This window comes from Zonotrichia leucophrys, chromosome 27 (assembly GCF_028769735.1).
Source record: "Zonotrichia leucophrys gambelii isolate GWCS_2022_RI chromosome 27, RI_Zleu_2.0, whole genome shotgun sequence".
Taxonomy (NCBI): Eukaryota; Metazoa; Chordata; class Aves; order Passeriformes; family Passerellidae; genus Zonotrichia; species Zonotrichia leucophrys.
Window position 1 is genome coordinate 1,433,470 of NC_088196.1, and position 24,247 is coordinate 1,457,716.

The 24,247-nt window shown below is 46.8% G+C and overlaps 1 protein-coding gene across 1 annotated transcript in view; it reads right to left on the minus strand.

The window, feature by feature from the left end:
* MYO1D (myosin ID) overlaps positions 1-24,247 on the minus strand; it is a 171,934-nt gene that overhangs the window by 74,814 nt on the left and 72,873 nt on the right. The window contains exons 15-17 of the mRNA XM_064733632.1: positions 24,038-24,204; positions 17,189-17,396; positions 2,758-2,981 (exon numbers count right to left, since the gene is read on the minus strand). Of these exons, the coding sequence (XP_064589702.1) occupies positions 2,758-2,981; positions 17,189-17,396; positions 24,038-24,204 (599 nt within the window). The remainder of the gene's footprint in view (positions 1-2,757; positions 2,982-17,188; positions 17,397-24,037; positions 24,205-24,247) is intronic.

Below are 24,247 nucleotides of genomic sequence, written 5' to 3' on the forward strand. Positions count from 1 at the left end.
TATATTAGTATTATATATTATATATAAAACACATATTATAATATACAATATATTAAAATATATATAATACATATAATATATATACATATATGAAGGTATTTATTATAAATTACTACATATTTATTACATTATATAAAATATCATATAATATCATATAATATATATAATATATATTAAGTTATATTAATACTTTAAAAGTATTTATATATATATTATCTTATATATCCTATTAAATAATTACAATATACATGAAGTGATATTTAAATACTTTCACAAAAGGTATTTATATATAAATACTCATCACTCCCCATCCCACACCCACAAGTCAACCACTGGTGCATCTGTTTGCAATCGAGTGTATGCAAGGCCATTTTGGCTCATCTTACGCACCATTTCCTACAGCTGAATGGCCTCAGTCGCTGCCCTGAAAAGGGCAGGGCAGCCCATGCATTGCCCCACACCACACCCCAGCCTTCAGCAGCAGCAGCAGAACTCCAGGGTTAATGCTACACAAAGCAATTTTTTAGCAGCTAAAATTCTGTAGTTCTGCTAAGTGAGCTAATTGTGAAAGCAGGACTCTCTCCCCAGACAGGCTGTGGGTGGATGGATGTCTCTCCTGAAAGAGACAGCTGGAGAAAATAACAAAGCTGACTTGATCTAGAGCTGCTGGAATGCCCTGCAAGCTGATGGCTGGACAGGAGGGCTCTGAAAGCCCCTCCAGCCAACATTTCTCTTATTCAGCCACCTTCACAAGTCAGCATTTCTCAAACTGAAATTGTAGCTACTTTGCCTACAGCTTCCCAGAGGAAAAAAAAAATCACCAGCCTTTAGATTCTGGGAGTTTAATGAAGGTACAAACACCTGTTCTGCACACAGAACATGGGTGACAAGGGGAACATCACTCATTTTACTGCAGAAAAACACTAGGTTACTACAAGAAATCCAGAAGATTATTTTTCTCCTCCCCCTTATCCAAGAGCAGCTGCTCTTTCTTTTCAAAACCAACCAGAAAGGGCCCAAGGAAGGAAACACAATGTTTATCACAATGGAACAGCCTGGTCTGGTGGAAGATGCCCTTGTCCATGGCATGGGGTGGAACTGGATGGGTTTTAAGACCTAAACCACCCTGGGGTTCTGTGATTCAACAATAAATCTTTGGGTCAGAATTATCTGCCTGGTCAAGGGCATGAAGCCAGGGACACCCAAATCATGTCCTTCAGCCAGATGTCCCTGGGACTGATGCTTTGTGAAAGCTGACCTAGAACAGAGACTGAACAGAGCTAAAGAATAAAGTAGGAATTTATTAGGAGGCCTTAATGGACCCACTTTGGGTAGTACAAGAGCCCAGCCAGGGATATACCCAAGATGAACCAAAATGGTCACAAAATGCTCCACCAGTCATTGGGTCTCACACTTTTATAAGTTTTGGTCTAATAGCATATTGGAGTTAATTGTCCAATTCCAGCTTTAGCCCATGCAGTCCCATCCTTGTTTTTCTCTCTTCAGCCCACATTGTTTATGCTCTTGGGCCTGAGATTTGGATCATTTGTCCTTTGTGAAAAATGTGTATTTTATGATTGGCTTTTTGCAATTATCAAAATGAATATTATATGTGTTATGTTAGAAAGTTATGTTAGATTAATTTTTTTAGTAGTGTGTTAAATATAGTTTTAGGTTATAATAAAATGTTAAAACAGAAACTATGCTATGGAAGATACTTTTTAAAGAAAGGACTCTCAGTGAGATAGCAGCCACAGGACACCTAAATCTTTCAGAGAAGGAGAATTTACTGCTCCATTATCAGAAGAAACGAACTTCTTCCCACTTTGCTCAACAATGAAGATGCCTTTAGGATTAAGAGGAAGAAGTTGACACTGACCAGACAGAATCCTGTGTTTGAATGGAATTTATGCATCATGTATGAGGTGTATGAATATGCAACAAGCTATTGCTTTTAAGGGTTAATCCTTTGTTAACGTGGTGTGATTGGTGAGGTTCAAAAGATGCCTTTCAACCTTGGGGGCATTGGGGCTATTCAGGTGTCATCTGTCCCCTGAGACTTCCCCCTCCTCACCTGGTGGGTGGGATCCCTACCCCTTCCCTGCCCCTCTCCCTGGGGTTAAAAGACAGAGCAACCATGCGGTTCTTGTTCTGTTGGAGCTGTTGCTGCATTCAGAGGCCTGAGGGCCAGGAATAAAGCTCTGGATCCAAACCCTCCAGCAGAACTGATTCCTTTCCCTTCACCATCGCCTAAAGCTTTCCGCCAGAGGAAAACCTGAGATCCTCCATGCCTGGACTTGTCCCAAGTGCCAGCGGCAGCATCCAGCCAGCCAAAGGTGTCTCTGAGGTGAAACCACCACAGCTGCCACTCTTGGTCAAGCAGCAAGGGCCAGATGAGCCCAGGCACGTTCCATCCAGCAATATTGGTATTTAATTCCAATATATTGGTGCCCAACGTGGGGCACCTCCACCCTGGGGATGGATCAGTCAGGGAAGAGACCCCTGAGGTGGCCCCCTCACTTTTGCTGCAATATCCAGCCAGCCAAAGGTGTCTCTGAGGTGAAACCACCACACCTGCTGCCTTTGGTCAAGCAGCAAGGGCCAGATGAGCCCAGGCATTTTCCATCTGGCAATAGTGGGATTTAATTCCAATATGCTGGCGCCCAACGTGGGGCACAAACCCACGACCCTGAGAAGAGTCTCATGCTCTACCGACCATTTAATTCCAATAATCTTCCCCAGCAAACAGGGCCGTACCTGTGGTAGATGTTCTGCAGGGCCTCCTGGAAGCGGAGCAGCACCTTGGGCGGGGCGGGCCAGGGGATGGAGCGGCCGCGGTCGGGCAGGTCGCGCACGCCGCGGAAGCGCCGCAGGAGCTCGCGCAGGTGGGCGCGCACCTTGTGGCGCCGGTAGTGCCGCACGATGGTCAGCGCCGCCCGCGTCCGCCGGTAGCGCAGCCGGGCCAGCGTGCCCCTCCACACCTGCAGGGACACACAGCACGGTTGGTGGCTTTCCACACTCTTCCTGTGCTGCATGGATTTATAATTTTGTTTCGAGGGAAGGGACTTCCTCTGCCATCCTGTAAGCAGAGTGTAGGAGTGTCGGGGGGTAGGACGGTTGGGACGGATGGAGATGAGAGATCTCTGCAGCCAGGCTGTGGAACTTGGGGTTTATTGCAAAGGGCCTGGGTGCAGGGCCCTGCTGGGAGCTGCAGCCACAGCTCAGAGCAGGCTGAGAGAAGAGAGGGGGAGAGAGGATGAGAGGGTGAGAGAGTAAACGGGGTAAGAGCTAAGAGAGTGAGGTTCCCATTCTAATACAATAAATCTTCTTCTGTGTTGAATATTCTAATTCTCACTAACCAATCCAGTACAAGATACAAATCCTATAGCATTTACATCCAGCTTATAAGAATCATTACATTACCATATTGTGTTACATTTTAAACCCTAAAAACTCCTCTTTGGGCCCCTCCTGCCAAGCTGTAGGGTCTGCTCTGACCCTTGGGCCTGTCTGCAAGCAGAGGGTGTTGTTCCATCAAAAGGGGATCACCTTCAGCGGCCACACCATTGTTTTCCAGTTGTTCAGTAACTGAGGAATCTCAAAGCTTGCTTTCATTTCAATCTCGCTTACAGTTTCCATATTCTCAAAATCTTTTGCCAGACAATCATATTGATAAGGCTTTCCTGGTTCATCTTCCCCAACACAGAGGAAGTGACATTCCCTGGTATTCCCCAGGGATCCTTCCCCACCTGTACTCACCCTCCAACACAACCCACCGAGCAGAGGACTGTATTTATTTTTCCTTGCAGAATTGAACTGGAAGGATAACGAGCCTCCCTGCTCACCATTGTCCTGTCACAGACTTTATTTCCCTCTGAGAAAGATCCCACAGCACTGCTGGTGCACATCAAACCTTCTATCTACAGAAGGATTAATTAACTACCCAAGACTGTTTTCATCATGACAGTTGCTCTGTGAAGCTGATGTCAGAGGCTCTCCTGACAGCTTCACTGACAGTCCTGCCATGCAGCCCAGAAAAGCTCATGCAGCAACCAGTGCAGAGCTGTGAGGGGCTGCTGCTCTCCATTTAAAGAGAAACACAGAGATTGTAGGTCCCAAACTCTTCAAAAGCACAGAACCCTCTTCTTTCAGCCTCTGTCAGAGTTCTCTCTCCTCGCTGTCCCTGTGGGAGATGTCTCCCTTTCCCTACAGACACAGCCCATGGAACTCTGGCTGAGCCTGGGCAGTTCTTCAGCACCCAGCACTTTATGGAGCATCAAATTCATCAGTGCGGCCCATTTCTGCTCTCACACAGCAGAACAGAGCCCAGACCCTGCACAATCCTGCCTACACAGAATCACAGCATTATAGAATGGTTTGGGTTGGGAGAGACCTGAAAGATCCTCCAGTGCCATGGCAGGGACACCTTCCACTGTCCCAGGGGGCTCCAAGCCCTGTCCAGCCTGGGATCCAGGGGCATTCCCAGCTGCTCTGGGCACCCTGTGCCAGGGCCTGCTCACCCTCCCAGGAACAATTCCCAATTCCCAATATCCCGTCCATCCCTGCCCTCTGGCAGTGGGAGCCATTCCCTGTGTCCTGTCCCTCCATCCCTTGTCCCCAGTCCCTCTCCAGCTCCCCTGGAGCCCCTTTAGGCCCTGCAAGGGGCTCTGAGCTCTCCCTGGAACTCCCCATTCTCCAGGCTGGCCATCCCTCCTGGTGGAAGGTGTCCCTGCCCATGGCAAGGGGTGGGACTGGGTGGTTTCCCTGTCCCTTCCAACCCCAGCCACTCTGGGATTCTGAGAACGACCCAAGGAGCTCCATGGCAGCCTCAGCCCCTGCCAGGGCTGCTCTCAGGGAGGTGTGGGAATAAAGAACATTTCAGTGGCTGAGGGAAGAGCTGGGGAAGCCAGGCAAGACATGGGACAGTGAAGGGAAAGGCAAGAGCAGGAAGCACAAAAGCCACAGCAGAAACTGAGCACAGCAACCAAACCCAGGGAGCTGGGACTGAGAATCTCATCCCTGTGTGCAGATAAAATAATAAACAACATGTTCCTTATTTATTTCTTGAGGCCATTAGACAGAGAGGAAGCAGCTCCCCCTGCACATGTGCTGTGCTCAGCAGTCACTCACCACACTCAGGTTCCACTGTGGTTTTGGTTTTAGCTCAGACCTGGTGCAGCTCAGCCATGCAAAGACCTTAGAGCTGCTGGGGAGCTCAAGGCCCAAAGCTTCCTGCCTAAACCAAGCTTGCAAAAGGCCTGGATTTCAGCCAAAATGTGTAAGGCTGGATTAAAGCTGACATTTCCCTGTCTGAGGGCAGAGCAGGCTCTGAAACTCTGAATTTGACAGAATCACCCGCTAGGATCTAAAAACTGATCATCCAAAGAGTACTGGGGAAATTTTTTTAAAGAAAAGCAAAGAAGATTTGGATTGCTTGAGATAGTTAAGCATAGACTGAAGAGGCATAAAATGTACCTGTAAGGGATGTATGGACAACAAACAAAATCAAGTGGGCAAAACCCTACTGCCAATTTCTCCTTTTTGAATTTAGTAAGAACAGAAATGAGGAACAAAGGCCTCAGTGAACAATCCTTGGGTTTTACAGAGGATCTCAAGAAAAGAACACACACAGTAAATCCCTGTAAGCTGCTCAAGACTTTGCAGAGCCTCACTGCTGTCAGCTGTTCCCTGGACCATCTCAGACACAGAACAAAGTCTTGGTTTTGTTTCCTTGGGCTGGAAGCAGCCATGCTGTTGAGGGAAGTCTCTCACTGTGGTTACTTCTCCCACCAGTCAGACATGCCTGGAACAAAGGCTGGAACAGATTGCCCCCATGTTGGATCAGCTGCATCGCTGCAGAAATTGGCTTCACAGCAAGAGGTGTCACAATTGTACAAACACTGGCCTCCCAAATCCAATTATCCAGCTCAGACATGCCCCTGGCTACACACACAGCAAACCATTAATGAAAAGCATGTTCTCAAATCAAGTTGTCATAACTGGAGAACCCCCTGCCAGTGAGGACCTTCCATGGCACCACAGCAGTGCCTCAAAGGTGAGGAAACAAAGGGAAGGACAAACTTGTCCCAGGGAATGGGGGACAAATATTTTCTAAATTAACTGTTTTTCTGGCTTGGTGGTTTTCTTTTCCACTGCAGCTCAAAGAAGCCCCTCAGTAATGCTGAGCTGCCCCCTGGTCCCATGGAGCCTTCCAGAAACATGGAATGGTCAATCCTGGGGACAAGAGGAGGTGTCAAAGCAGAAACTTCCCTGTTGGGCAGCAGGACATCGATCAGACGAACAAGGATCACAGGATGGTTTGGATCTTAAAAATCATCCAGGTCCAACCATCTGCCTTGGGCAACCTTCCACTGTCCCAGGTGGCTCCAAGCCCCATCCAACCTGGCCTTGCACACTTGCAGGGATCCAGGGGCAGCCCCAGCTTCTCTGGGCACCCTGTGCCAATGCACTTCCAGAACAAGCAGCTCCAGGAGGCTGAAGTGTTCCTGCCAACTCACACCTTCCTCAGGTCTGAATATTGGGAGAGCTCTACTCAATGCACCTTTTCAGTTCATAACTCAAGAACATGGAGCCCTGTAAAATGAAATTAAACAAAATTCCAGAGGGAAATTTACACAGCCTGTAACAGATTCTCCTGTTGCAAAGGTGCTGCTCTGTTGTGTGTTGGGGGCCAAGGAGGGCCAAACCCCAACAGAAGGATTTGTGCATGCAGGGTTCTGCTTCTCCCCTTTATGCCTCTGCACCCAAGGTAAGATCCAAGGGATTTTCATGCCCAGGACCAAAGGGATCCAGTAGATCATCCCTCAGGGATCTGACAGCCACAGGCACCTCAGAATTCCCACTTCAATCCAGCCACATCCCAGCCAGCTGGGGGCATCACAACAGAGTAAAGCAGCCTGGCATGGCAGAGCCCTGTGCCATCCCTCCCACAGGCAGGAATAAATCCATGCTTCCCTCTCCCCGCTCCTGTGTCTTTCCCTGCTGGTTAACCTGATTTCCCATGGGAATGAGACTGAAGATCTGTCCCTGCCTGACCTCCTGAGATTGCCCTGACAGCTCCTGAATCCTGAGCCAGCTCCCAGCCAAGCTGACAGAGGAGCAGCAGCCTCCACGAGGCAAAGTCTCTTTATCTTTCAGGAAAAATCAGCCACAGGGCAGAAGGAGCCTGAAATCAGAGTGACATTGCTGGAACAGCTTCAGCTCCAGCTCCAGAGCCATCTGCCTCCCCAGATCCCAAATCCCACCCAGCAGACACAGAGCCACCCGCCAAGCACCACCGGCACAGGGGCCCAGGGGGGTCTGGCAGCATCCCAGAGGGATGGGGAGGTGGAAATGTGTGGGGGGCACGAGGGAGGATGTGGAGGATGCCCTGGCTCCTAAAGAACCAGTTTGAGGGCAGTTTTCCAAGTGATCCCTCTGGAGCAGCCTCCAGGGCAGTGCCATTGATCAGAGCCCAGCCCAGGGACCCAGCAGGAGCAGAGGGACAGTCTGGCATCTTCAGGGTCCCCAGGATGAAGGAGGAAATGAGAATCTGACTCCATGTTCTTAGAAGGCTAATTTATTATTTTATGGTTATGTTATACTATATTATATTATATTATATTATATTATATTATATTATATTATATTATATTATATTATATTATATTATATATGATATATGACATATTATATATTATATATTATATTTTATATATTATGTATTATACGTCATATATTATGTATCATATATATTATGTATAATATTATATTATAGAATGCTATAACTAAATGCTATAACTAAAACTATACTAAAGAATAGAGAAAAGATACAGACAAAAGGCTTAACAAGATAACAATGAAAAACTTGTGACTGCTTCAGAGTCTTGAAACAGCTGGACCATGATTGGTCATTAAGTAAAAACAATTCACATGTTGGATAAAAAAATCTCCAACCACATTCCAAAGCAGCACAACACAGGAGAAGCAAGCAGATAATTATTGTTCTTATTTTTCTCTGAGGCTTCTCAGCTTCCCAGGAGAAGAAATCCTGGTGAAGGGATTTTTCCAGAAAATATGAGAGGACAGGACAGGACATGGAGTGGATTGTCCCCAGGAGGAAAGCCCAAGGAGACTTTGGGCTTAGGGAGGGAATAACCAGCAGCCTGTGCTGATTCCTCATGTTCTGATTCCTCAAGGAAGGGCCCATGAGCAAACCACAGGCACAAGAGCAGAGACAATAATGATTATGTTGAAAATGGAAAGAAAAGGAGGTTTTGGGCTTAAAAACCCCAAAAGCACCATAAACCAAACAACAAACCCAACAACATTCCCCCATCCTGCTCCCACCCATGGTCTCTCCTCAACTCTTTCTCTATGCTTTGTCCTCCTAAAATTCAGGGGAGGAAAAATGGAGAGGGCAATGGAAATCAGGACTGAAGGGCTAAGAGAGGGATAGAGAGAAAGGAAAAGGTTGGAAAACAAAGTCTGAACACAGCTCAAGCTCCTGACCATTACAAAGAATATTTATTTCTCCACAGCTGCTCCCAGTGAGGAAGTTCCTTGTTGCTCTTTCTTCACTCTCCAGAGACCTCTGCCAATTCCAGTGTTTTAAATGGGATGTTTCATAGAAACATCACCCATGGCATCCCAAACCCCAGCTGGAAGGGACCTTAAAGCCCATCCAGTGCCACCCTGCCATGGGAGCTCTCACTGTCCCAGGCTGTTCCAAGCCCCATCCAACCCAGCCTTGGACACTGCCAGGGATGGGGCAGCCTCAGCTTTCCTCCAGTCCCTTTTAGCCCCTCAGTTAAGGCCAAACCCCTGGGGACACAAAAAGCTCCAGACCAAGGGATCTCCTCCTGCACAGTGTTCCAAGGGATGACCCCACTATTCCCAGTGCAGCAGCTGCCTTGGCAGCTTCTAAACCAGGGATTTGCACAAACAGCATTCAGCCAAAGCAAGAGACACATCCCAGCTTAAGGCAAGCAATGCCTTGTTTCCTAAAGAATATTTAATTCACTTGCTTTTGATTAAAATTTAATAAATTAAAATTCAGATGAATGGCAGGGGAGATCCAAACATACCTTTAGAATCAGTTTAAAAACCTCACTGAACTTCCAACAGAGTTTCTAAGATTAAAGAAACCTCACATCCAAGATCACATCCATCACCTCAGCAGAACATAAATGCTCCACACCCATCTATGCATTACAGCCTTGTCTGCAGACTGCAGGCTCTGAATGTGCAATGAAAAAAATGAGAAAAAGGGAAGAAAGAAAGGAAGACAATTAAATGGGCCCTGCAGAGCAGCCAGGGTGGGCCCAGGATGCAGCCTTGCCTGCACATCTCCCATGGAAAAAGGGATAATCTAGATTTGACCTAGATGCTGCAATCCCTGTGAGTGCAGAGCAAAACCCACACAGCTCCCAATCCAAACACATAAGTGAGCAAACAAATGCCCAGGATTCAGCACACAAACCCAGCTTGGCTAAATTAAACCCCAGAGTGGTATTTTGGAGCAGTTTTGCATGGAACCCAAACCTAGGAAACTCCTCCATTCCTGCAGCACCACAAACACCTTCTCCCACCACCCTCCTTCAGCCCAGCCTGGACTGCTCCATCATCAATATTCCATCTGTCCCAAACCATGGTTTGCCCTCCAGGCAGCCCAGCTGGTGAGAATCAGAGAATTCAGGCAGGCAAGAAGCTCCTTGCTCAGGTCTGGAGGCTCTCACATGGGCAGGTTAATAAACATTAAATATTTGGCAGTGCAGAAGAGCTGCACGTGCAGCAGCCTCCGGGGAATGTTCCCATCTCCAGTGCCCCCAGCCCTGCCTGCTCCAGAGAGGCACCTCCCCACAGAGCTGGGCTGTGATGGAGGGGTCAGAATGGTATTTTGGAGCAGTTCTGCAAGGAACCAAACCTTGGGAAACTCCTCCATTCCTGCAGCACCACAAACACCTTCTCCCACCACCCTCCTTTGGCCCAGCCTGGACTGCTCCATCATCAATATTCCATCTGTCCCATGGTTTGCCCTCCAGGCAGCCCAGCTGGTGAGAATCAGAGAATTCAGGCAGGCACAAAGCTCCCTGTTCAGCTCTGAAGGGTTATTGAATATTCAATATTATTTACATGGCAGTGCAGAGGAGCTGCACGTGCAGCAGCCTCAGGGGAAGGTTCCCATCTCCAGTGCTCCCAGCCCTGACTGTTCTAGAGTGATGTAGTGGCCCAGAGCTCACTGAGATCCAGGTTGTGCTCTGCCTTTTCCTGCTTTGAGTAAATGTGGATCCAATCAAGGGTTTAAATCAAACGCTCCCTGTTGTCCCACATCACCTCAGAGAGCTGCTGCATCTGCTCAGAGCTGTTTTTTCTCTTTCCACATAAATCAGCTGAACAATGTTCATTCTATTGCTTTGCTTAACAGCAACAACATTCCACAGGCTGGGAAGAGAGAAGGGTCCCACTCTGAGATTAATTAGCTGGCACTAACAAGAGCCTGTTCAATAATGAATATAAAAATCACCAAAGGAGCCGTGCTCCAGCAGCTCCCAGGTGTGGATGCAGCCACATCTCAGCTCCAGGTTCCTCCTGCAGCTCAGCCAAGGCTGCAGCAAACACTCCTTGTGCTCTGGGACAGGGATGAGATTCCCAGCCCTGGGAAATTCCCCCACAAGGAGCTGCTGGTCCTTGGGTGCCCTTTGTGCTGTTCCATGGGCCTGAAAGGGCATCTTGTTAATCCAGGAACCCCAGAATCTCCTGAAGGAATTGTGCTTTTTGCCCTTTTTTACATCACTCTGGCAGCTCTGCCACAGCTCAAACAGGCTTAAAGACACCTTGAGGTGCAGCAGATCAGAACCTTTGGAAAGGTGGAAAGCTCAGGCACAAGAAAAGCTCATTCCCTCCCACGATAACAATGTGGAAGCATCAGCAGCAAAGGCTCAATCTGCTCTCCCCAATTTGCCTGTGGAGCACCTGGATGAGCATGGAAAAAAATCCTCTGCAGCTGTGAAAGGCAGAGAGAGAAGCTGGAATGATTTACAAGCTTTTGAGCCACCAAAGGTTGGTTTAACCAACTCATCAGAGCACAAATGTTCTCTTGGATGCTGCCAAAAGGTTCAGGGAAGAGTGTGGGCTTTTCTTTGTGCTTTGTTTTTCCCCACCTGTATTGGAAATGCTAAGCCAAGCTTTAAGGTGGCTCCAACAGCCATGAAGCTCCAGGTGACCCAGCTGGGACAGCAGACCCTGGGACAGGCTGTTTCCCTGCTCTCCATACTCTATTTTACACAGTGGTGCACACTCACAGCACCCCCTCTCCTCCTCTCTTGCTCAGCAATAATGGATATTTATGCTTATTTAGGTTACAGATTATTTCCACAGCATTTCCTGGAGCAGAAGGACATCAAGAAAATATCCAGGTGTCTCCAGGTACCTGCCACTGAAAGGGCAGGATCCAGCTCTCCTGCTTTTCCCCCACAAGTCCCCATTTTTGCCATTCCTCTGAGGAAAAAGGCAGCTGAGCCATTGTGGGACTAAACTGACAGAAATTCTCTCTTTTCTTTCATGTTTTTGGTAAGAGGTAAAGCATTTTTTAAATGCTTTGGCATTTTCTGGGGTGGGCAGGGTGGATGTTTTTGCCTCAATGCCTTCCCTGGAAGCAGGCAGGGATGCTCCCAGCCCAGGGAAGGGGAGCAGCATGGGAGGAGCTGTGGGATCAGAGCCAGCTCTTCCTCCTTCCCTGCACCTGCTCCTGGCAGCTCCCAGCCCCTGCTCCTCAGGAAGGAGCCACAGCTCCTCCCTGCCAGAGCCTCTCCAGATCACAGCCAGGATATCAATCCATGTGGCATTATGGACCTGCTCCTGCTGATGGATAGCCTGGAGTCCAGAGGCAAACCCACTCCATCCATCCCGTCTGTCTGGGCCACTGGCCCAAGCCCCACTGGCTGCTTCTGTCCCTCCATAACTGTTGGGAAGGATGAAAGTTTGACAAGAAAGTCTCACAGATGCTTGGCAGAAAGATTTTTAAATGTTGAGTCTGATGAAGGAATAGAGATGGAAGCAAGTTTTGATAGAGAAGTAAAAAATTGCTGAGCCAGTCTTACTGGATAACCAAGGAGACAAAGGGTGTGTTAGTTAGAAGGGGTTTTTATGAATTAGAGCAAAGGATAAACCCACCCCAAACAAGAAGATGCTTTTACCAAGCAGAAAGAGAGCACAGGCAAACAAGTAAGTAGAAAAAAGGTCTCAGAATTTTCCACTGCAAGAAAACTGAAAAACAACTTCCAGCTTAAACTGTGATGTACTGACTTTGAGTGATTGGAGAACAGTAACATGAATATGGCAATTACGTAGTAATGGTAATTAAGTAGTTATGATAGGCTAGAGATAAAAGTTAAGGTATGGATTGGTTCTACTGTATGAAGATGCTCAGCAAAGAAAATTATATAAGGCATTGTAACCAAAATAAAAGTATATAATGCAATGTAACCTAAACTAATGGTCTGCAGGCCTGCCTGCAGCTGGAGCTGACAGCTGTGGGCACAGCTCTGTCACCCACAACGCTGGGCTGCTGTAACATCTTGGATGGAATAAACTGCATTTTGGATACAATAAACAACTGCATTTTGGAGAGCCACCTGGAGTCCTGCATCTCTCATTCAGGCTCTTACACATAACCTGTCAGGAAACACCTCCTGTGTCCATGGAGGAGCTTCCCCGTGTGCCTGAGGCTTCCCTGTGCCCTGAGCTCCCAGGGCTGGCGGGGCTGGAGCGGGAAGGTGGCACAGGGAATGGTGATGACACGGAATGATGACACATGTGAAAAATGCATGTATTTTATGATTGGGTTTTCGCAAATATTCAAATGAATATTATATGTGTTGTGTTAGAAAGTAATGCTGTGTTAATTCTCTTAAGTACTGTGTTAAATATAGTTTTAGGTTCTAAAAATTGTTAAAATAGAAATGATGCTATGTAGGATACTTTTTCTAAAGAAAGGACTCACAGTGAGATAGCAGCCACAGGACACCTGAATCTTTCAGAGAAAAAGAATTTATTGCTCCATTATCAGAAGAAATGAACTTCTTCCCACCTCAAAGGCGCTGTTAGGATTCAGAGGAAGAAGTTCTGACCAGACAGAATCCTGTATTTGAATGGAATTTTTGCATCATGTATGAAGTGTATGAATATGCAACAGGCTGTTGCTTTTAAGGGTTAATCCTCTGTTAATGTGGGTCTTTTTCAGGCTCATGATGCCTAGAAAAAGGTACCCAGACATCTGCAACTCTTTGTTTTTATTGTCTCATATTGTCCTCATTCAATTTGTCCAAATTGTTATTACTCTAATTGCGTTACTATTTTTTTTAAACCATTTTATTACTATTAAACTTTTAAAAATTTCAAAAACAAGCGACTGGCGTTTTTCACAGCACGGAATGGTGACACCTCGGCTCTGCGCTGCTCTGCCTGCAGGCTGGGCAGGGTTGCCATGGTGATGGCAGCTCCCGAGCCTCTGCAGAGCCCATCCGGCTCCAGGGACACGCTGGGATGCCCAAGGACACCTCGGGATGCCCAGGGCACATCCCAGGGCCGGCCCTGCCCCCGCGGCTGGGCTGTGTCCCAGCAGGGCTGGGCTGCACTCAAGGACATTCCTGCTGCTCCCCTGCCAGGCAGGAAGATTTCAGGAGTGATTTCCATGTGCAGCTGTGCCGGGCTGATAAAATGCCACGGAAATGTGGCAGTAAATTACAGTGACAGCAGCCATCATCTGCAGAGCCCGCACGTGCCGCCTGCCCGGGCTTTCTTCCCCGAACAAAGCTCTGCTCTGCACAGCTAATGAGCCTGTGGGAGCCTTTCCAAGGGCAGCAAAAGCAGCACAGCTTCATGGCAGCTTTTTTTTTTTCATTTTTATTTGCATGATTAACACAGAGCTGTTCCATTTGCATTCAGGGTGATAATCACAGAGCTGGCAGGAGCACAGGTACAGCAAATAAACCCTAAAGCAGCACATGAAGCAACCTCAGCTGGGGCTCCTGGAGTGACCCTTGGGTGTGATGTCCCTGTGCCATATGGGGTTTGTGACACTGGACACAGCTCTCACTTGCTGAATTCTCCTGGAGCCAGCAAGTTGCCACGGTTAAATCACATCACATCTGCTCACTGACTGTGATGGGGCAGAAGGAAAATTACAGCCTGGGATCTCACTGACATTTTGCCATGGAAAAAAAAGGAGCCTGAAAGATAAATCTAAAGGTGAAGACATCCCAGAGATATGGAACAAAAGAAAGTAAAATTATCTATTTAAACTAGAAGTCAGTTTTAATTCAATTGAACCAAACTGGTAAGCACCATTACACAAAGGCAGCAGTGGGAGGGTTAAGGGTCACTGGATGATGAAGCTCTCCAGATAATTTGAGTCCCTTCTGGAGAGCCTCGTGATTTGCAGAGCCACAGAATACACATCATTAAAAAAAGAGCTGCTAAATGTGGATTCTTTCACTTACACCCATTCCTGTGCAGAGGAAAACACCCCTGGGCCCCAGGCTGGGATCAGCTGCTCTCACATCTGTCACACAAGTGCCCATTGTCACCACACCACATTTCATCTCCTCTTGTCTTCTCCTTTTCCTAAATTACAATTTGAGGAACTCCAATGCAACAGAAGGCTGAGTTATTTAAAAGAAAAGCAAATCCTTCTAGATGTGCTCACAGTTTGTCTCCCTCAGCCTTTGATGCTCACAGGCAAAACTACAGAAGGAAAAAAGAGCAAGAATTAAATTTCCCTGTGAGTTGTTAATGAACAATTGAAAGCAAGTTGAGAACAGAAATGACAGGCAAAATTGCCTTGATGCTTTCAGAGCTCAGACAAGGCCTCATCAGATCCCTCCTCGTTGATTTTTGATTTTTGATTGTACCTTTTCCAGCACTGCCCAGCCCCATCTCTCAGCAGCAGAGCCAGGGAGGGATCCCAGCCAGGGCTGGAGCAGAGTTAGCAGGAAACAAGAGAAACACTGAAAATGGAGACAAAGTCAAGCTTTTGTCAGGTAGATATAACACTGTACAAGGTCTCTAATCCATACCTACAGATACCAGCTCAACACCTTCTCTTAATAAGCATTTAATAAGAATTTAATGATTCATTGTTTTTGGTTTAGCTGTGAGTTCCAGGACTCTGGAAAGCTCCTCTGCATCCCCTTGCCAGCACCAAGAACCTCCAGTGAGTGAAAGCAGAGAGGGTTCAGCTGCAGGGAAGGAGCTCCAGGAGGACACCCAGATTTCTCCAGAGCCCTCAGAACCTTGAACACTGGAGAAGGAGTTTGTCTTTTATGATCCTTTATGAGGTAAGTTAGAACTCCCTGAAGATTTCTCACAGAAAAATAACAAAAAGATGCCTCCGTGTCCTGCTCCACTCCTCAGGTAGAGTCATGTTGGTGCCTCCCACCCCAGGGAGAGCAGGACACAGGGCAGGGAGGTTTGTGAAGCCACAGGACAACGTGCACCAGCATTTTAATTTCCATCATTTCTGCTGATTGTGGCAACAAGGAAACCTCCAGAAGGTGTAGAAGTTATCCTACACCTGATGCCACACAAACCCACTGCAGAAATCCCTTTGTGGAGCAAAGGAGTTGATCCATTACACCTAAGCAGGCTATTGACCTTCCAGAGGCAAAAAAATCCTTTGCCCTGCTGTCTTTGACGCTGAGCCCACTCCAGATCCCAGCCCAGACAATGTAATTCTGGAGCTGGCAGCAAACTCACAGAACTGACAAGTTGCTGTTCAAATTGTGCCTCTCACTGGATTTATCTGAAGGAGGAGCTTGGAGTCACTGAGCCATGATCTGCTCCCACAGCAACACAGCCTGGGGCTCTGAAATTATTCTCCAGTTTCCAAAAAGGTCACCCCTCAATTGCTCCCTGGTTTCATATGAAAGCTGGAGTCACCTGGGAGCAAGCAGTCCCCTCTGCAGCTTTGTTCCACAAGGAGCTCATTAGCTCACCCTGGGTTAGAGCTGTGGCCCTGGGACCTCCCTGAAAGCATCCAAGGGGCTCCAGGCAGGAAATTCCTCCCTAGAAGCCCTGGTGAGCACAGGGGAAGCACAGTTAAGGATCCAGGAACATCTCCCAGGGGCATGGGAGCCCCAAAGATCAGCCCAAGAGAATAAACCAGATGGAAAAGTGGAAGGAAAGTAGGAGAAGATGTTGAGAGTCCAAGGAAGCTCAGCACCACCACATGCTCAGAACAGGGAACAAAACTCTGAACCACAAAGCTCAGAGAAAGGCAGGGCCTGCACCCTCCACAGCCTGAGCTTGGCCTTTCCAGAGAAACTCACTGCACACAAAAGGTGCAAAATTCCCTACTAAAGACAAACCATTCAAGAGAACAACCCTAGACTTGATCATCCTGGTCAAACTGATTGGGTTTCCAGAGAGACCTCGGTGGGTTGGAGGAAGAATGTTCTAGATAAGAAATAATAAACAACCTTGAGAATGAGAACAGAAGAATCCTGACTCCTTCTTCGGTTGCTGGGCTGGGAAAAGAGACTTGTATGACAGTGACGTGAGGAGGTCACTGGGTGAGAGAAGGACGAGAATCTTGTTTCTTGATCAGAAGGCTGGATTTATTGATATATGATATATAATACATTATAACTATACTAAAAAGAATAAAGAGAGAGCTTGCAGAGAGCAGCTAAGCTAAGAATACAGTAGAAGGAATGAATAACAAAGTTCTGTGTTCAGGGAATCTCCCCTGAGCTGCTCCTGTGATTGGCCCTTAGTTGGAAACATGCAAGATGAGCCAATCACAGGATCACCTGCCACATTTCACAACAGCCGATAACAATTTGTTTACATTCTTCTTCTGGGGCTCTGCTTCCCAGAAAATGGAAAAATCCCAAAGAAAGGATTTCTATGAAGGAATGTCTGTGACAGACTTGTATGTGTTTCAGAGTCACTCTGAGCAGCAGAGATTCTGAGAAAGGATTTTTCAGAAAATTTGATAGTGATAATGAACAAACTTTTAGGTGCTACAGCTCCCACCACACCAAGGCTCCAGAGAGCACCATGGAAAGAGCCCTAAAAATATCCAGCAGCAACCAAATCTGGAATCTGTGCAACAACTGAGGCAGAAAGGAGAGCAAGGGTGGTTTAAAGAGCTTGAGCTGAGTTTATGGGGCAGTGGAAGCTTTACCTTCTGCAGGAAGAGGACGATCCTGACGAGCATCTTGGCGTGCAGCTCCTCCAGGGTGAAGAGCGTGCGCGGCGTGCGGATGAAGAGCTTGGTCTTGCCGTAGGCCACGTCGTGCTGGAAGCCGTGGCACTCGATGAGCTTCCTCACTGCCTCCTTGTCTGAGGGCAGGTCGTGGTTGGGCCAAGTGAATTCTGAGATCATCTTGTACCTGCAGTGAAAAGGGACCATTTACAAATGTGAGCTTGTTGTTCCAGATTGCAATGCAAGATGTTTTCCATTACCATCTGTGTGGCAGATTGCCTTTGTCAAGTGGGCAGTTTGCCTTATCTCTCTCTTTGAGTGACCACATTCACACCTCCCTGGGAGGGGACATTGCTGATAACAGCTATTGAATGTCCCTGCATGGCTGATAAGAACTGTAACATCCCACTGGGAGATGTGAGCCCAGGGGGAGGAGCCAAGCATTGCTACCCAGATATAATCCAGAGGTTCTGAGACACCAGCACGGCTTCTGCACTGGATTCCCCAGAGGAACAGCAGCTGCCTCTTCCTCCACTGGATCTTCAGAGGCAGAATCCATCCTTCTCTGCAGATCCCCCTGCTCCAACAGAGCCACCCCTGACACTGCAGGAGGGCTGAGCCACAATTCCAATGGCACTGCCACCAACACCCTGACCCACAGGGTGTCAGGTTGGGTTCTGACTCTGTCACTGTTGTTCATGTGCACTGCAGTGTTTATTTTGTCCTTTTATTTTTTCCCTTCCCTATTAAAGAACTGTTATTTCCTGCTCCCATATTTTTGCCTGAGAGCCCCTTAATTTAAGATTTATAGCAATTTGGAGGGGTGGGAAGGGTTTACATTCTCTATTTCAGGGGAGGCTCCTGCCTTCCTTAGCAGACTCCTGGCTTTCCAAACCAAGACAGTTTGCCAGCAAGGTGCTAGAGAAGGGCAAAATTCAACTTGTTTTAGAAAAAAATTATCAGTTAAATTGTAATAGAACTGAATATAGATTGAAGAGTCTGAAGAAATCCTTGCACAGATTTATTCCAGTTCTGCTCCAATTAAGCAAGCCATCTTGCAAAAACCATGGGTTCCAACTCTGGTATTCCAAGACACAGCACTCACACACAAACCATGCTAAAAACAAGCCCAGTTCTCAAAGCCTAAGATACATCTGATCTGAACATCTTTTAAAAAGAAAATAAACACCCATACTCTGCATTACCTAGAGTTTTAAACCAGGGTTTATAGAGAAAATCCAGGTACTATTTATGGCAATCTGCATTAATTCATGGCAACATGGAAAGCTTCTCTGTACTATGGTGTTCTGTTTTTGAGTAAAACTTCCAGAAACAACTTTCAGGCTTTCCTACAGAGGATTTCTTGAATCATGAACCTTAAAATACAAGGAAAATTACTAAAGAAGAGGCATGATTTTGTGACATGCTGCAGAATAATACTGGGAGGAGCTCAATCCATCAGCACTGAACTGATGCAAGGAAACAAACTCAGCATTGGCCTCCTGCAGATTTGTCCCATTTTTCACACCTTCAGTATCCAATTTTAATTTTTGTTTGTGTACGTTTTGTTTGGTTTGGGAATTTTTTTTTGGAAGGAAAGCTTTGTTTTGTTCACATTCTGCATGAAAAACCACCTGCAACCAATTGCTTTGTCAGAAAACCTGAATTTAAAAATTCTGCAAATAATTTTTTTCTCGTGCATCGCTTTGGGAATAATTTTTAACAAACTGTGTCACACTTTCCCCCACAGCAGAGCTTTGGCTGCCCAGTCTGTGCAAACACTGCCTGTAACTGTGGGTCAGCCATTCCTCCCATCCTCACTCTCCAAACTCCATTTTCCAGCACAGAGAAATGCAGACTGGAACTAAGACATCTACAAATCAAACCTGAAGAATCGAGATCAGCCAAGCTCTGTAAGATTTACCAGCCCAGGAAATGCTGATTAGGGGAACAGGCATTTGCAAAAAGCAACAGTGAATTTTCTGCATAAGATTTATGGACATAATAAGAGCTGAAATAGACATTTTCCCTGGAATGGAACTTGCAGCCGTGTTCTAAATAAAACAGGAACGAAGCGAGCTCAGCCACTTCACACTTCAAAGCCCCCGGCCAAGGCAGGCATCAATCTCAAAGCTTCAGAGCTCTCAGCTCTCAGTTACACTTAAAAGGCCTCACAATCCCCCTTTTCCTGGGAGCAGCACGGCAGGAGGGAACAGCCTCAAAGAGCCTGAATGGAAACACATCCCAGCGCCCATTCATTCATGAATTAGCCTTTGGAAGGGGGGAATGGAGGTGCACACTGTGCTTAGGCAGGGAACACCATCCCCAGGGGTTACAGGGATCTCACTGATAAATAAACAGGATTAAAAACCTCCCCTCAGACTCCCAGGAGAAGATTTAGCACGTGCTGGCAAAAGCATTGCTGCTCTCACACACACAGACATCAGTGCTGCACACTGGATTCTCCGCCCTGCTCTCATCAGGAACATGTTCCTGAAACAATTCACTCACTGGAAACATCTCTCACCTCCAGACAGTTCTGTTAGGAAAAAGAAAAAATAAAAGAGCAAAGCAGTGGCAGTGCAACGCCCTCGAGCTGGGAACAAGGCTGGGAAACAGGCTCAGACCCAGGCTGTGGATCAGGATCAGACCCAGGCTATGGATCAGGTTTGGATCCAGGCTGTGGATCAGGATCAGACCCAGGCTATGGATCAGGTTTGGATCCAGGCTGTGGATCAGGCTCAGACCCAGGCTATGGATCAGGATCAGACCCAGGCTATGGATCAGGATCAGACCCAGGCTGTGGATCAGGATCAGATCCAGGCTATGGATCAGGATCACACCCAGGCTGTGGATCAGGATCACACCCAGGCTATGGATCAGGATCAGACCCAGGCTATGGATCAGGATCAGATCCAGGCTATGGATCAGGATCACACCCAGGCTGTGGATCAGGATCACACCCAGGCTATGGATCAGGATCAGACCCAGGCTATAGATCAGGATCATACCCAGGCTGTGGATCAGACCCAAGCTATGGATCAGGATCATACCCAGGCTATAGATCAGGATCAGACCCAGGCTATGGATCAGGTTCAGACCCAGGCTATGGATCAGGATCATACCCAGGCTGTGGATCAGGATCAGACCCAGGCTCTGATCAGATCCAGACTGTGGATCAGGATCAGATCCAGGCTATGGATCAGGATCACACCCAGGCTGTGGATCAGGATCACACCCAGGCTATGGATCAGGATCAGACCCAGGCTATAGATCAGGATCATACCCAGGCTATGAGCCAGGCCTGCCCCATCAAGGAGCTCAGGAGAGCAGGGATGTCACAGCACCAAAACCCCTCCTGCTCCTTCCCACAGGCATTAAATGGCCCCCTCCCTCCCAGGCACAGCAGGTGGAACATCCCAGCTGTCCCTCTGTTCCCATTGTCCCCATGAGTGTCACACAATGCCACCAACTCCTTCCCTGCAGCACAGGGCACGGCCTGGATGCCACAGCCACTCACAATCCTGCTGCTAATTATAGCCAGGCAGGGTCTGGAATAAATCTGCTCCCTGACACCACAGCCCTGCCCCTCTCCTGCCCGCAGGTCCCCACAGCTCCCAAGGTCACTCAGACATGGAACACCCCTTCAAACACCTTTGTTTCTCCTTCCCCTCTGTAACACCCTATGGAAACACCCCACAGGGATGAGGCTGCTCCTGGAGTTAACATTTCCCAGCCCAGCTCTCCTAAGAACCAGGATTTCTGCAAGCCACTAAATGGTGAAGCTTTAATGAACAATTTTGGGTGTGCAGCTGCAGCTGGGCCTCACTGTCCCTTCCCAGCCTGCTGTTCACAGCTCTCAGTGTTGATTCCCAGCTATGTCTGACATGGCCTGGAATAGGCATATGGATGCCTCTGTGTGGAAAGGGTTGGATTACACTCACAAACCCCTTCCTGAAACCCAATCAGCTTTTTTTTTAATGGTAATTTATAGATTAACCCAAGAGAATGCACCCCATCTGTGTAAGTACCATGTGTGTCACCCAATTGGATGATGCCATGATCACAGGAAGGGACAGCCTGTCCTGGTCCAACAGAAAATACTTCAAATTGGAAAGGGCAGCCTGGCTTGCAGAGCTCAAAGGAAAGTCTTTATCCAAGGAAAGCTTGAGAAGGACATTTATAATGGTCTTAACTGTGCTTCACTTCATTCCCTTCTGAGAGAGAGGAGATATCACCTACCTTACAGGATTTAGGGCTAAATATCAACAAACTCTTCTCCTACAGAAAGAGAAGGTTTTTTTTTCTGGTTTTATTTTTCTCCTTTTTTTTATTTAGAAAAGCCATTGCAGATCAGCACCACACACACACAGAGTGTCTGATCCCTCACTCTGGATATCAAATCCCACTCCAGGGCTGGGCAAGACTCCTGTTCCAGCACTGAAAAGCTGAAGCAGTTGCCATGTGCTGGTTTGGTTTCCTGGCTGCAAACACTGCAGGGCTGGAGCTCACAGGAGCTCATCAAACATTCATTAAAAACAAACCAGCTGTTTATATTAATAGCAAATACACAAATCTTAAGAGTAAATTGTAATGGATTCCACATGTGAGGTGAAAGTACACTCTATCCACTGCAGAATGGTTCAGGAAACTGAACTCCAGTGCTGCAGACTGGATTTAGAAAGACAGAGCCTTTCATTCTTCCTTGGGTACTATGATTTATCCTGGCAAATCTCCACTGTGAACAGCAAAAGATCTTTCACCAGCACTTTGTTTCTAACTCATGACATCCCACCTGCTTGGATAGTTTAATTTTTTTTATTCTCACCTGATTCAATAACAGAACAAAAATTCCATTCACTGTTCCATCAGAGCAGGTTGAACTTGCAGGGCCCATATTAATTTAGTGGAGCCTTAAGACAAATTTCAATCTAAAACATGTCATTTATCACATGTCTGGTAGGAATTAAGAGGGCAAGAAGAATCAAAACCACATTTAATGGGGTCATGATACCATCCCCCTGTTCAGACTTTCCATTTTAAAATCCAGGGGTTTTTCCCACATAATGTCACCATGCACCATTATGTGCTCCCCCAGACACAGCACCTCTTGCTGCAACAATTAGCAACAATTCAGAGAGAAAACAGCAGTTAATTAGCTCAGGTTTTAGGGTGATACTCAGGGGAAACTCCTCATTACACATTCCTGCTGCAGATTAACACAGACAGTGAGTTTCAGCAGAGTTGAGCCTGAGCAGTGCAAGCACCTCAGCAGAGCAGAACCAGAGAGGCCACCCTGGCACCAGAGCACCCACACTCCTGTGGGATCTGTTTCAGCCTATCCAGGAGCTGATTTAAACCAAGCACAGGAGCTGGGCAGTGCCTGCCAGTCTGTGGCATTCACATTCTATGAACAGAGAGAGAAAATTCTCCCTCACAGGATTTTTCCTGGAGAAGCACAGAGAGGAGAAGAGAAAACCAATTCTTATCTCTGCTTGCTGCTCCTGTTGTTTTTGCACACGTGGAAGGTGTTATGAAGATTGTTTACCTGCAGTGATTTGTCAGTTGGATTCTGCTGAGGATTGTTTTGTTTCCTTGGCCAATTGGGGAAAAAGCTGTGTCCTGACTGTCAGGAGACAGTCATGAGTTTTCTTTAATACGTAATTATAGTATAGTATAGTATAGTATAGTATAGTATAGTATAGTATAGTATAGTATAGTGTCTCTTTATATAGTATAGTATAATATGCAATATAGTGCTACATTTAATATATACATACATATAATGCATACATATAATGCTACATTTAATATAGTATAGATAATGCAATATGTTGCTACATTCTTTTCACAGAGAAAAGCAAGGCACAATTCTTCCCAAGAATATTTCTGGGTTTCACATACTCTGAACCTCAGAGAAAGGAAAAACAATTCTTATCTCATTTGCTGTGCCTGTGTTTGTGCAAAAGTTGAATGCAATATGGAGATTTTTTACCCACAGTGATGGTGTTTGTTTCCTTGGCCTGCCAGGTGTGTGTGTGTGTGTTGGGAGTGTTGGCTGACAGACATGGGATGCTGTGCAGTGTGTGCAGAGTTGAGTGCTTGGCAGATTCAGTTTAGATGTAATGTAATATAGTATAGAATAATATAGTATAATAAAGTAATTAATTAGGCTTCTGATAAGATGGAGTCCTCCTCATAATTTCTCCCTGCCACTGAGAAATAATACTAATACTAATACTAATACTAATACTAATACTAATTTATTATCTTAATTTATTATACATAATAATATATATGCATAATTTATTATATATAATAATATATAATTATGATGTATTTCAATAATAATACAGTTTTAACAAAGCATTTGTTCAGCCTTCTGAACCATTGGAGTCAGCTGCCAATCCCTCCCTAGATTTGAACCAATGGATTCAGCTGCCAATCTCTCCCTAGATCTGAACCATTGGAATCAGCTGCCAATCTCTCCCTAGATCTGAACCAATGGATTCAGCTGCCAATCTCTCCCTAGATTTGAACCAATGGATTCAGCTGCCAATGCCTCCCTAGATCTGAACCACTGGATTCATCTGCCAATCCCTCCCTAGATCTGAACCAATGGATTCAGCTGCCAATCCCTCCCTAGATCTGAACCAATGGATTCAGCTGCCAATCCCTCCCTAGATCTGAACCAATGGATTCAGCTGCCAAGGCCTCCCTAGATCTGAACCAATGGATTCAGCTGCCAAGGCCTCCCTAGGACTGGACCACTGGAGTCACTCCCAGCTCAGGGGCTCCGTGCTTCTCTGCAGGCAGGCCCTGTCTCACCTGTGCAGGAACTTCTCGTAGCTCTGGCGGTAGGCGAAGCCGGCGCGCCGCACGCGCACGTTCTCCAGCAGCCCCAGGTACTCCACCTGGTGCCGGCAGCGCTCCTCGTCAAACAGCTGAGGGGACTTCTTGTCGTTGGGCTTGATGCAGCGCACGTAGTAGGGCTCCTGGGGACAGAGGAGAGCAGTGTCACCCTGGCAGACACCCTGT